Raw genomic sequence first — 13,271 nt, 5'->3', positions numbered from 1 at the left:
AGTTCCAGCGGCTCAGCGCTTAAAGCAGATTGGATTGCATTTGAAGGAGATTACTGGAGAGTTGGTTGGTTTTATTTTTTTTTAAATATTTGAGTTTATATACAAATATAAAAGTTGCGTATAAATGGAGGCACAGCTTAAAACCCTCTTCAATGTATTGCACATGTGCAGCCGCCAGAGAATTGCACACAAGTGCTTGAAAGAAAGAGCACAGAATACAGATGTTATCGATCGACGGGAAGGCAGACTTTCCCCATGCCCTGTTACAGAGGCAGGGCAAACTGGTGTTCCGAAGAAAACCGAGTAGTCGATGGAGCATCGTTGGCTTCCGGGGTCGTTCGGCTGTTGCGGCTGGCGAGGCCGAGAAGGCTAAGGGGCGGGCCCTCGCGGCGTCTCGGGGGCGGGGCGGCGGGTGAAGGAGGCGGTGCTTCAACCAACCAAAACCACGAACAACAACAACGGCACCCAGAAGCCCCCGCGCCCGCAGTGGCTTCTTCCTCCGTCGCTGCCGCCGTCGCTGTTGCTGAGGGCCCTGGTTCGTCTCCTGCGGGGAGGCGGCGGGGAAAGGCTCGCCGCCATGAAGCTCCGCGTGCGGATGCTGAAGCGAACGGTTCTGCTGGAGTTGCCAGGGGAGGAGCCAACTCTGGGGGACCTGCGCGCGCACATCTGCCAGACGCTCTTGCCCTCTTGCGGTTACAGGTAACGTGTGAACCGTGGCGGGGAGGTGTGTGTGAGGGAGTAGACGCGCGAGCAAGGAGCCTCGCGGGCAGGAGTAGCTTTCGCGGCCGCCTTTGCTGGGCTCGCTCGAAGTCACCTGTGGGCCCAGGGGAGCAGCTTCTTTGCCGCCGGGAAGGTCCTGGGTTCCCCCATTTCTTGACAGGGTGAAGGCGTCTAATTTGGGGTACATAAGGCATATTTATCTTGCTTAAAAACTCTGGCGCGCTGCGCTGCTTACAGAAGAACGAAAAACTTTCCAATGCGATACAATGGCGATGGCAAAGAGTGGAGGCTGTATATCCATTTGTCAAAAGGAAATAATGGAGGCTAAGAACGTGTGTCTATGTCTATGTGTATATATATATATATATATATATATAGTAGTACACGTAGTAGTACACGTAGTACATGTATATGTAGTACACCCTTTTTAGGAGTCATGTATAGATGCAGGAATAAAATAATGGGCGAGAGTTTCCATTCACTTCTCTCTTCTATTGGCTTTATCTTTATCACAAATCAGACCTAAACTGAAGGCCTATAATGCAAGGCCCCTGTGCTTCTTCACCTTCCCTCCCTTATAGAACTTTTAACCGCTTGTCTTTCTTCTCTTATCTGCTATAATTTATGTGAGTTATAATTACTTTTAACTGTTCGTTTTTATCCCTCTCCTCTTCCAAGTCTTATGTGCTTTCTTTTATTCACATGTTTGTATCTTATGCTGGTCTGTGACTGTAATAGCTGTTTGTTGTTGTATCTTACTGCATTTATACAGTGTTAATTTGCTGGGATAAGGGAAGAGTTACCCAAAATGAGCTGTAGAAAAATGAGGCCTTGCAGAGCTGATTGGCACATGTGAAACTGAAAGCCAAGAGCACAGTTTCATTTATTGACTACAGCAGAAATAACAACACTATCTCTGCTTGCTGTGTGTGTGCAAGTGAATGATAAGTGAAACAGCTGTGGCTCCTGGAGGTGGAATACTGCAGGCAGCTGGCTTTGAGAGAACTTGGCTGCTATACATTTAAAGTATAAATTGAAGTAGAAGACGGAACCGTTACATTTGCTACAGCTGTGTTGTTATTAACAATACATGCACTGCTGATTCCTTCCTCCATTATTTTGGAACTAATAATTTACCTGCTGCAATTACTAACGAACTGTGGTTGATTCTAAAATGAAAGTGGAAGTTCTCTGTCACCTGTTTTTGCATGTAGAGGGGGAATGTGTGAGCCTGAGGCTCACTATGACTTGTTCACAATTGCCCAAACCATGGCTCTGGTTCACTTCCCATCCATCAGGTGTTAATTGGAGAGCAGTTGTGTGATTGAAGCACATTCCTTTGCAGGAAGGAAACAGAGGGGTATATGTCTCAGCAGAGAGATAGATCTGTGTTCCTTGCAAACATGCAGAAAGCAACCCACACATTGCATAGTGGAATACATGCCATTTTCAGGTTACACTTGCATTATGTTAGAGACTTTGAATAGCCTTAAAGCACAGCTTGCAGTTTCAGCACACAGTGATGTTTATAACTGGAATTAGGGAGTATTTTTGTCTTCTGCACAGTCTGGATAATTCAAAGGTGTTGGAGAACTTTTTCCTAAAAAATTAACTTCATAAAAAAGTGAAGAAAATGGAAGGTGACATCTTTAATTCTTAGTAATTACACTCAATATTTGTCCTTGTTTCCATGGGGAATAATTAGCATATGTGAATCTGTGTAAGAAGGGTGTGTGATTCTGTGTGGGTCTGGAATGTACTCCCCCATGACCTTGGGCTACTCTCAGCTTAACCTGCTTCACAGGGTACTTGTGATGAAAAAAATGGGGAGGAAGACAACTGTATGTCATCATGAGTGCCTTGGAACAAAGGTAGGACGTAAACACAAAAATCAAATAGCTTTCTACTGGTCTAATATGATAATCTATCTGGAAAAGCTTCACTCCAGTGCGTCTGTTCCCATCCATATGGGATGCTTATGACCATATCCATGCTGGCAATGGGCTACAGTAACCATAACAGACATGGGAGAAACAACATGACACAGGTTTCACACATTATCTGCTGTTTGCATTGTGGTGGTGATGTAGCTGACAGAGTTGGGTATTTAGAAATAGCTTGGTTTGCAAAATGGTGTGTATGCCTCAATACAGGTTCCTCATACAGTTAATTTTTTGTTTCTTGTTTTGTTTTTTTGCAGTTCTGATTCCAAGGTTGTAATAACCTTGAACAAGAAAGACTCCCTCACAGGAGAGCAGGAAACCCTAACATCGTTGGGGGTTGTTTCAGGAGACTTGATATGTTTGGTGTTAGAAGAGGCTGATGCTGCACCCAGATTACCTGCATCTATTTCCTCATCTGTGCATCCATCACAGAATCATGAATCATCATCATCATCTACTTCAGATCCATGCCAAAGCCAGCCCCGGAGCCCAGATAGTGAAAAAAGCAACAGGCACGTAGCAGACCATAAAGTCCAAGATGATGTCCAAATGAGTGACAGTACGGTAAGTCCATAGAACTAAAGACGCTCTCACTTATTTATTTTTTAAAATAAATGCTGTGTCTTGTGTGAAAAGAATAGAGGAGAAATGTGTAGCAGCTTAAACCACATTAGCGATACCACCTGTGTTATGGAAAGCCACCCATTATTAATTTTTCTCTTGGTCAGTTCCCACAACTGGGTATACATACATTATTTTATTTGTATGCTGCCTTTCCAGAGTTAAAACCATGCTCAAGGCGGCTTATAACATGAAGAGTGTGACATAACTGCAAACATAACAAGAGAAGTCATAAACTTCTCAATAAATAAATATCAATAAATAAAACATAATAAAACATAATTCAAAAGCATCAATGCTTCAGCGATCAGCCTTCTTTATGGTCCAGCTCTCACTTCCATACATCACTACTGGGAAAACCATAGCTTTTACTATATGGACCTTTGTTGGCAAGGTGAAGTCTCTACTTATTAAGATGCTGTCTAGGTTTGTCATTGAGATGCTGTCTAGGTTTGTCATTGATCATAATAAATCATAATAAAATGTAAAAATAAAGATAAAAAAAATATTCTCAATAACAGCAACAACTCTCCCAGTAATGCCCCCCCCAAACATTACCGCAACCCAATAATATTTTCAGAATCCTTTGTTTTTGTAGCCACGGTCAGTCAGGGCCCCACTCTCCCAAGCCAGGCGGAAAAAGGCCAGCAAGTCAGAGGGAGCAGGTCTTCCAGGACTCACAGCAAAGATGATCAATCCCAAATAATGACAGGGCTTCCTGGTCTATAGGGAGGGAGCCTTTGGTTGTTCAACGTTATGACAAACTTGTTATCAGAACTGCAAGAAAAGCAAAGTTAACTGCATGGGTTACATATTTATACTGAGGCATACACATCATTTTACGGACCAGGCTTTTTCTAAATACCCAACTGTATTGGCAGCATTACTACCACAAACAGCAGATAGTCTGAAACCTAGATCATGTTGTTTCACTTTCTCCCATGCTTATTATGGCTACTTTTTGAACCCCCTGTTTCTGCTGCTCTCCTTTCAAGGCAGAATCCAGCCAGGAGTTTGCTCCAGAGACTGTCTCAGGTGACCTTGATATTCCTGAAGCTGTTGGTTCCTACCCTTCAGAGCCAATGCTTTGCTCTGAAGCTACAGACGGGCAAGTGCCGCACTCACTTCAGACCCTCTACCACGCTGCAGAGTGTACCAGTGCCAACGATGCCTTGATTGTTTTGATACACCTTATCATGATGGAGACGGGTTACATACCTCAAGTAAGCAAAAAAGTGAAAGATCAGCTTCCTCTGAAACTCAATGGGGAGGGGAGGATAGTAATGTTGCACTGTGCTAGTTGATCCTGGTGGCTTCATCTCCTCTCCCATCTACTGATTAACAGAGGCCACGTTCTCTTGTCCCCACAGTATACCAACTCAGGTTCAAGCCATAGTTTGTGGCTGATGTGTGAGGAACCATGGCTTGCATTAGATGCGTCTGTAATGTGAGGAAATACACTTTCATGAGGATGACTCCTAATTTACAAACTTGTGTTTTCAGGGAGCTAGCTTGAAGTCTACACTGGGGGCCCTGTGTGCTTGCATATTAAGAGATTTTTGTGGATTTTCTTTTGGGCTGAAGATAACTTGCAGGTTATAATTGAGGTTGTAAGGCAGAAAGCATGTGAATATAAGCTTGTGGGTGGAGAGAAAGTGTCTAAAGGGATTTTTGGTTAAGAGCTCTGCCTTCATTAAGCAAAGATTATTGGAACTGGGAAAGTTGTTTTTTTTTATTCCCTGTCCCCATATTTTACTCCTTTCCATCTAGAAAGCTTGGGGTGGGCAGCACTTCTTTAAAGTAAAGTAATATCCCCTGAAAAATGTAAAATTATTAACATTTTGTTAAAAATAGCCTTCCTACATGCAGAATCTTTGAATTTTATTTTAAATGTCTTATTTTTTGTATTTGATGCTAGTTGTCTTGGACATGGTTGATGGATGTATAAATATTTATAGTAAACTATGAAATCAATCCCATGTACCATCACAACAAGTAATATAAACTCTGTACAGTCCCCACATAAGAAACCAAATTGAGAAGTTTCAAAACATCTGTAAAGTAGGTTAAACACAAAATATACTGGGTTTGATTTGATGGAGCCTACTGAATTTTTTTGGTATGATGGTTTTAATTTGCATTCAGTTCAATGTTTTGAATTTTAAAAAAATGTTCTTTGAAAGCCCCCACCCCCAAATATTTGCTTGACAGTCACATGTGAAATCCTTAAAAAAGGTTTTTTCAGGCTAAATCAACATGCGAGACGGTTAGACTTATGTAAGACCATTGGAATTGGTGGATTTAGATGTGTCTTGCTGTCTGGCTAAATTTAGGCCCTGAGAAGGTCTGCTCCCTACCTGAGTCCCATCTGTTCCAGCCTAGCTTGGATTGTACAGTGCAAGACAGGGCAGTATAAATTGTACTGCTGTGATATCCTGACCCCTGCAGTGTCAACTACAAACATTGCAGAATTCAAACGTTCAGAATAAAAGTCTGGTCAGCCTAGTCAGTTTCTAGTTTTATGGAAATATCACTTTTCAGGAAGAGAGGAGGGTGGAGACTGTCACAGTAACTGGTTTTCCCCCCTTCCATTTCCAGGGGACGGAAGCAAAGGCAACATCAATGCCTGAGAACTGGAGAAGCAAAGGTGTTTATAAGCTGCAGTATACCCACCCCCTCTGTGAAAATGGCTTTGCTGCACTTACTTGTGTGACTTTGGGGAACCTTATTGTTGTCAATGGTAAGAGTGTTTTTGAAAATACTCTGGTTGAAAGCTACCTTGTGACTATCGCTCTTTGGAAGTTTCTTCCAATGCTAGCAGAAGCCTGAAATGAGCTTCTATTGAGTCTGAATATTTTCTGCTATGGCATCAGCACCTGTGGGCTATCAAGCACAACCAAGGTGCTTTTCTGTATTGAAATACAGGACATCATAAATAAATGTCAATGTAACTTTACCTCTGGGATGGAAATTGGATATTTTTATTAAGATATGTGACTCACTTCTGAGCTAGTGAATACTCATTGGTATAGTAATGCAACTATTCAGTATAATTCTATAATAGAAAAGCTGACTTGTACAGATGCTGCTGACTATGTCCATTTCTGCTGGCACTAAGTGCTTCTAGCAAGTGCCTCTTTTACAGTAATTTGTTTGGTGTAAACTAAAATAATCAGTTAAGCATAAATAAGTTATCAAATCATCCCCACAACAGAAAATGAAGCTGGGCTGCATCTTCAACACTTGTTCCAGTAAATAATAGAGCCTCTGCTTCCCAATAAATCGAATCGTTTTCCTGTTTCCTTTCCTTTTACCATTTTAGTAATCTTGATTATACATGCCATATTCCAAAATCTCAAACTATTCATCAACAGATTAATAAATGTAAAATTTCAGTGTCATTGAATTCCCATGAACCTTTAACATAAGCAGATAGAGCAAAGATTGGATTCAGAACAAGGCTTTCTTTGGCAACTAAATATTGATTCTTATTTTGAGGATGATCCCCCCCCCATTATGTTTTCTCATTGTCCTCTTTGTCTCTTGCAGTAATGTTAAAGATTGCTGATGACATCAAAAGTGTGAAGAGGCTGCAGCTTCTGCCAACATCATTCATTTGTTTTGAGAACTCGGGTACTTTTTATATATAACTTTTCAATACATAATTTAATGTGCTCCTGACTTTCAGGTGGTCAGTCTTGGTTTTCAGTGAAATGAAGCATTAATGGGCTTGGGCAAATTTAACAGATGAATAGGGAATGCCAGCTGAAGCAGGGCAGCAGATGCCTTCCAAATTTGTAACTGTGTTGTCTTTTCACAGTTTGCTGAAACTGTGTTTGAGATTCCAAAAGACCTTGTAGACTCCAGGCAGATTTTGACGTCCCTGAAAGATGATACCACAAAGAAAAAGATAATTGGCTGCCAGTTGTGCAGAAAAGATTCCTTGTGTGTTGCAAGCACGGGGAACTAGCAACTGCTTGCCACAAAACCTTTCTGAGCATGCAGTGGAATATAATCCTTTATTAATGATGTCATCCACTATAATTTTCAAGTTAGTCAAGAAATGGCAAGATGTCTGTAGCAGGCAGTGGATGCTCTGGTTGCGAACGTGGTCCGTGCGGGATGCACATTTGCAACCTGCAGTGTTCACAAACCGCAGCAGCGTGTCTGCACACGCGCAGGTTGCGATTTAGTGCTTCTGTGCATGCGCAACCCCCAAAACCTGAAAGTAACCCGTTACAGTACTTCTGGGTTTAGGTGGGTCCGTAACCCGAAAAGACACAACCTGAAGCATCTGTAACCTGAGGTATGACTGTAGTTCTGTAGGTATATGTGTAAACACCACTTTACAGGCCTTGCTCCTGACATCCATGAGTCTGCAGATAGACCATGCAAATACACATAGGCTTCTGTATATATGCTCTGTATCTTTCCATCTATCCAGGACACAAACAGGAAATCTTGTACTCGTGGCTATGTAGAGACGTAGTCTGTGACAAGGTGGAGGTTAGGGCTGGAGTGGGTGGTGCTGATCTTCCTCTCCCGTCCCACCCTCTGCTACACATTTCTGGAAGGCTGAACTCTGAGCATAACTGGTGTCAATCGAGAAGTCTTCAAGTCGGCCTGCTAGCTTAGTTTAGTCTTGTGTAATGACGGACATTTGGCCAGCAGAGGGAGTTGCAGCATTGAAACTATGGCAGCGTTTTCACATAGGGCTTCATATAACTAGCTCTTGTCTTAAAATACTTAAAAGACCCCCTCAATGTTTATTATTTTATAGAACTGCTGTAATGGGCTATAGCCAGTGAAGTCATCCTATTAGCACAAGGGCTTCTGTCTGTGGATCAGAGCTGCTTCTTCCTGCATGCCTCTGCACTCCCAGATTTGTTCTGGGAGTTCCCCCAATCCTCTGGAACAGATTTGGGAGGAGCAGAGGCCACATAAAGATAGGGAGAGGAATCCTGTTGTGCAAGCGGAAGTCACTGCACTGATGGGGACACCTTCATTGCATACAACTCCATATATTCTACCCTCCCCTCCAATGGCAGGGACTACCTTGAATTTGTAGTCAAAGCAGACTCTTTTCACCTAGATGCGCTACGGCAGGGGTAGCTAACGTTAGCCAACAATATATGGGGAGCGCTAACTCCCACCACCCCCAGCCAGCATGGTCAGTGGTCAGGAGTGATGGGAGTTGTAGTCCAGCAACATCTGAAGGGTACCTTGCTCTATAGTCATTCACCCTTGCGAATAAGGCCATAAAGACTACTGGCCTACACAAAACTTTACAATCCCAGAGAAACATACTGTATTTTTCTGTGTATAACATGCCCCCGTGTATAAGACGCCCCCTGTTTTTGTGGACTCAAAATTACGAAAATGGGGGGAGATTGTAGGGGTGTATAAGATGACTCTCAATTTTAAACATTTTTTTAAAAGAAAAAAACCTAGTCTTATACACGGAAAAAATACGGTAATTGTTGTGGTATATCACATTTGGAATAAGATCAGCTCCTTTTCTGCTTAATTGATTAAAGGTGACATTTGCTGTAGAAAATAGGGTGAGTGGGAATTTGCAAACCTATGATGTCCAAACTTTTTCTTTTAAGCGAATGTTTCAGGAATATATAAGGATCTTCAGAAGCTATCACGTCTCTTTAAAGATCGGCTGGTGTACCCCCTTCTGGCTTTTACCCGGCAAGGTAAGGAAAGCACTGAAGGAAGCATATTGTGTATCCTTTGTGAAAACAGTGCTTTGTCATAGTGGCTAAAGAATATATTAAGAGTGCAGTGCCAATTCTCTTTCTCCGACTTCTCCATTAGTTTCCATGTTGCTTTTGGTTCTTAAGTGCATAGACCCACCAGCTTGGAACTCACCACTGAGACGCATTGCATACTTCTGGTATGCTAAACTGTCTTTGCCTACAGACTCTGTAGCCTTGTATCTGTGTTCATGGGCATGTGAGTGTGTGAATCCTTGGCTTCTAAGGTCTGATGCTCCTGCTTAGGATTCACCCCATCCTCTAATCTCAAGTGATCAAGATGGGTCCCAGCACTGGAAGGATCCAGTCCCTACGGTGTCCAGTGTCGGATTGCTTTCCAGTATTCATAAATCAATATATTTCTACCCGTCAAGTATAGTCATGGTTGCAGTGAATGACCTACAAAATTGAATAAGTACCTATTGCTAATTTGGGAAATGTTAATAAAATAGATAAAAATCTGAAACTGCCTTTTGAAGTCTGAAAGAGATTCATGTTTCATTTAAGGGGCAAAGACCTCTTCTGTTGAGCCAGCTGGAGAGTCTGTTTCCTCTGTGGCTTGAGAATATAGAAAGCAATAAAAGGCTGGATTTGATCTGTATGGGTTCTCTCCCCCCACCATCCCTGGACTGTTGAAAAACTATAGAATGCAGCATATTGAGCAGAGCCAATGTCATGTTGTAGTTGCCTGAGATTTAGGTTCCCAGACCTGGGATGTGGCGCTTGTCCAGTGTGTATATTTCTGAGGCCATAGATGAGTTTGGTGGTTAGGACCAAATTAGATGTGATGTTTGGTGTTGCACAGGTAATTTAATTGCAACCCCCCCCCCCCAAATGGTGGTCAGATTGTGTGTGTATGTAGGGGCATAGAGAGAAGAGATGGGCTCTAGCCTTTTGCTTCTGCTATAGTCCTGGTTGGAACTGGAGCCCCTGCCCCAGCCACACATGCTATTCTCACAATGGAATTTCCAGTTGTGGCAGATTGTAAAGCTTCCCTCCCATTCAACTGCCCGTCTGCCTCAGCAGCCCTTCCTTTCAGGTTGGCAACTTGGTTTCACATATACAGTGCCAAACTTCAAGCCAAATGTCTCACCTGATTTGTCCCATAGCGGACAACCATTCACACTGCCCATTTTCCCCAGAGAAGCTTGGTCTCTTTAATATTAGCCGACCATATGATTACAATGGGAATAGCTGAGAGGTAGAATTATTTTGCTTAAGTGCCATGCCTCCCCCCCCCCCCGCACACCTATTTTCTGAATGTGTGTGTGAGATATGCCTTAGTGAAGTTCCTTGGCCCAGGCTGTTAGCTGGACCTGATACAGAAACAACCCATAGCTTGCCCTGTGATCCTTCACTCCCTTTGGAGCATCAGTCTTTGCCTTAGAAATTTAGGTGTCGCTTGTGGTGGCAGAGCTTGTAAGTCACTTGGACAAATTCCTGACCTCTCTGTTTTGAACTCTAGCCACTAGTAGCATTGAACATGTATAGCCAACCATTGGAGACCCCCCATAGAGGACCAACCAAACACTTCTAGTAATAAATCAGACTGTTGGTCTGGATTCCCAGTTGTAACCATCCTGAAAGGGTCTTGGAGAGACAGTTTTCCTAGTATTTCTGTTAAGGATATTCTACTGATGATATTAGGGATTGAAACTGAGATCCTCCCCATGCAAAATCATGTATTTTACTGGCACGTCACCAGACACATTAGTGATGGAGCCTAAAGGATGGGCATTAGATGTAGGCTGAATATATTACAGCGGTACCTCGGTTTAAGAACAGTCCGGTTTATGAACGATTCTGTTTACAAACTCCGCAAAACCGGAAATAGTGTCCTGGTTTGAGAACGTTACCTCAGTCTAAGAATGGAATCTGAACGATGGAAGGGCACTGGCGTCGGGAGGCCTCATTAGGTTAAGCATGCCTCGGTTTAAGAACGGTTTTAGTTTAAGAACGGACTTCTTGAATGGATTCAGTTCGTAAACCGAGGCACCATTGTACTCTGCTTATATTTCATTTGAACTGGTGGTGCTTTATTGTACCGGCTTGTATTAAGTAGTGGCTTTATTGTCTCTCAAGCACTGTCATCATTTAAAAAATGAGGCCTGTCAACCATTTTGTAGACCATTACTAAGTCATAAAAGAGGGCATGGTACTGTACTGTTCATTCCCTTGATAAACAATTATTTTCATTTTTAGGTTTTTGTTCTGAAAGCCACTGTTTTCTAGCTGCATTTTAACAGCAAGCCTTGTATCTGACAGCAGTTTGTGATTGTATAAACCATATTATAATAAACTATATTTTATTACAACAGCACTGTGGATAATGCCATTATCTCCACCCCCATTCTGTCTTAACTAGCTTTGAACCTCCCAGATGTGTTTGGCTTGGTGGTTCTTCCACTGGAACTGAAACTAAGGATTCTCCGACTCCTGGATTTCCGCTCACTTTTATCTTTGTCTGCTGTTTGCCATGACCTCTATGCTGCTTCAAATGATCAACTGCTGTGGAGATTTGTGTACCTGCGGGATTTTAGAGGTGAATTCCTACTCACTTCTTCTTACGATGCTTTGAGGTGAAATGGCAGGCTTGATCCCAAACCTAGTTGTATTAAGTGGAGAGCAGCTGGCAAATGTGTCTATAACTATTCAAGGAATAGTTAACTGGATAAAAGGGTGCACCCACCAGAGAGACTTGTGGTATTGTATCTGCAGGAAGGTTTTTAATTTTTTTAAAAAAAGTAATATAAAACACAGTACCAACTTCCTGAATTAACTGGAGTATGTTTTCTGCGCTACAGAAATGTCTTATGGGATTGCTATATTAGAAACTGATTTCTAATTTGTGATTTCTGCTTAGATTCTGTTACCAGGCCCCGAGATACAGACTGGAAGGAAGTGAGTGACTCTCTTGATTTAAAAAAAATTCTAATACAGTGGTGTCTCTGGTTATGAATGTAATTAGTTCCAGAGGTCTGTTCTTAACTTGAAACCATCCTTAACCTGAGGTACCACTTTAGCTGTCCCTGCGCCGCCAGCATGCAATTTCTGTTCTCATCCTGAGGTAAAGTTCTTAACCCGAGGTACTACTTACGGGTTAGCGGAGTCTGTAACCTGAAGTGTGTGTAAGCCGAGGTACCACTGTACATGTTTTTAAGAATAGGCATAGGCTTGGCTTCTAAGCTAAATAAAAGTGCAACCAGTACAGGATACAAACTTGTACTTGAATACTCAGTTGATGCCAACCTGTATAATTCTGTGGAATCTGAGTCCTACAATCTCTGGCCTCCTTTTTGGGGGTGGGGGGATTTTATTTAAAGAAAAGAAAGGGAGGCCAGCCTAGTTGGACATCTTCCTCTAAACTAGGAAGTTGTTCAGAACACCCTTTGATTTGGGGGCAGTTGTGTTGGGGAGTGTGATACTTTGAATAATGTTTGGACTTAAATGCATATTGTATTTATCATTATAGGTAGGGTTAAGCCTTTTTCATTTGTTTTTCCCACAGCTCTACAAGAAAAAATGGAAGCAGAAGAGGGAAGCCCTGATGTGGCGACACATGATGTTTCTACCCCCTCTCCTTCCTGGGCCACTTCATCCTAACTCGATATATCCCAACCCTTTCCTTCCCAATCCTCTTTATCCCCCAATGATGATTGGTGGTGAACATGATGAAAGGCCATCAGCTCCATATATTGCAGACCCGATCCACTCCCTCTTTTCTGGAGCGAGGGAGTTTCCTCAGCTTTCTCCCTTAGATCCATTCCTTTCTTTCAGGCAACACATTGATTCACTTCCAGATCCTTGCCCCACACTCCGAGGAAGAGGCAGTCGGGTCCGTCCGATTGATAACCGCCGTGCATTCATATGACTGCAGCTTGGTTTTTAGGGCTTTAAACATACCTGCTCATGGGTTTGCGTTCACACCGTAGGATATTTCAGCTACAGGGTTCAGGTGTCTGGTGGTTGTTGTTGTTTTTAATTATGGCAGTGCATATGTACTATGAGATCTTGATTCTGGGGGTTTGGGCTCAACACCATGCAAATGACCAGTGCTGCCTCCCTTGGAACTGGAGAGACTTTTCTGAAAGAACTTTGTGGAAAACTTTAATTCTTTTTGTTACCATCTGCAAACTGCTTCTTAGAAAGCAAAAGGTGGTTGGCTTTAGCTACATCAGATAAAGAGCACTTTAAACACAAAGCATTATGTTGGTCTGGACTGTCT

General features: G+C 42.5%; 1 protein-coding gene and 1 long non-coding RNA gene across 2 annotated transcripts; one reads left to right on the top strand and one right to left on the bottom strand.

Moving 5' to 3' along the window:
* The first annotated feature begins 335 nt into the window (after positions 1-335).
* On the top strand, positions 336-13,247 carry FBXO7 (F-box protein 7). Its single transcript, XM_083400771.1, has 9 exons — positions 336-699; positions 2,921-3,227; positions 4,280-4,507; positions 5,883-6,024; positions 6,834-6,917; positions 8,894-8,986; positions 11,412-11,588; positions 11,910-11,947; positions 12,555-13,247. The coding sequence occupies exons 1-9, from the start codon at positions 578-580 to the stop codon at positions 12,915-12,917; spliced, it is 1,554 nt and encodes a 517-aa protein (XP_083256897.1). The 5' UTR covers positions 336-577; the 3' UTR covers positions 12,918-13,247.
* Positions 8,881-11,403, bottom strand: LOC310658650. Its single transcript, XR_014502406.1, has 2 exons — positions 9,143-11,403; positions 8,881-9,098 (listed from the first exon to the last, which is right to left on the bottom strand). It is a non-coding gene; the product is annotated as an uncharacterized lncRNA (long non-coding RNA).
* Positions 13,248-13,271: the final 24 nt, after the last annotated feature.

Source organism: Podarcis tiliguerta (assembly GCF_965153285.1).
Source record: "Podarcis tiliguerta genome assembly, chromosome: 10".
Lineage (NCBI taxonomy): Eukaryota > Metazoa > Chordata > Lepidosauria > Squamata > Lacertidae > Podarcis > Podarcis tiliguerta.
The sequence above is the reverse complement of the archived record's forward strand: the minus strand, read 5'-3'. Positions and strand labels throughout refer to the sequence as shown.

Coding starts and splice junctions, on each gene's coding strand:
- FBXO7 (XM_083400771.1), top strand. CDS start 578: ATGAAGCTCCGCGTGCGGATGCTGAAGCGAACGGTTCTGCTGGAGTTG. Junction 700..2,920: donor TTGCCCTCTTGCGGTTACAG/GTAACGTGTGAA, acceptor GTTTTTTTGCAG/TTCTGATTCCAAGGTTGTAA. Junction 8,987..11,411: donor TCTGGCTTTTACCCGGCAAG/GTAAGGAAAGCA, acceptor TGTCTTAACTAG/CTTTGAACCTCCCAGATGTG.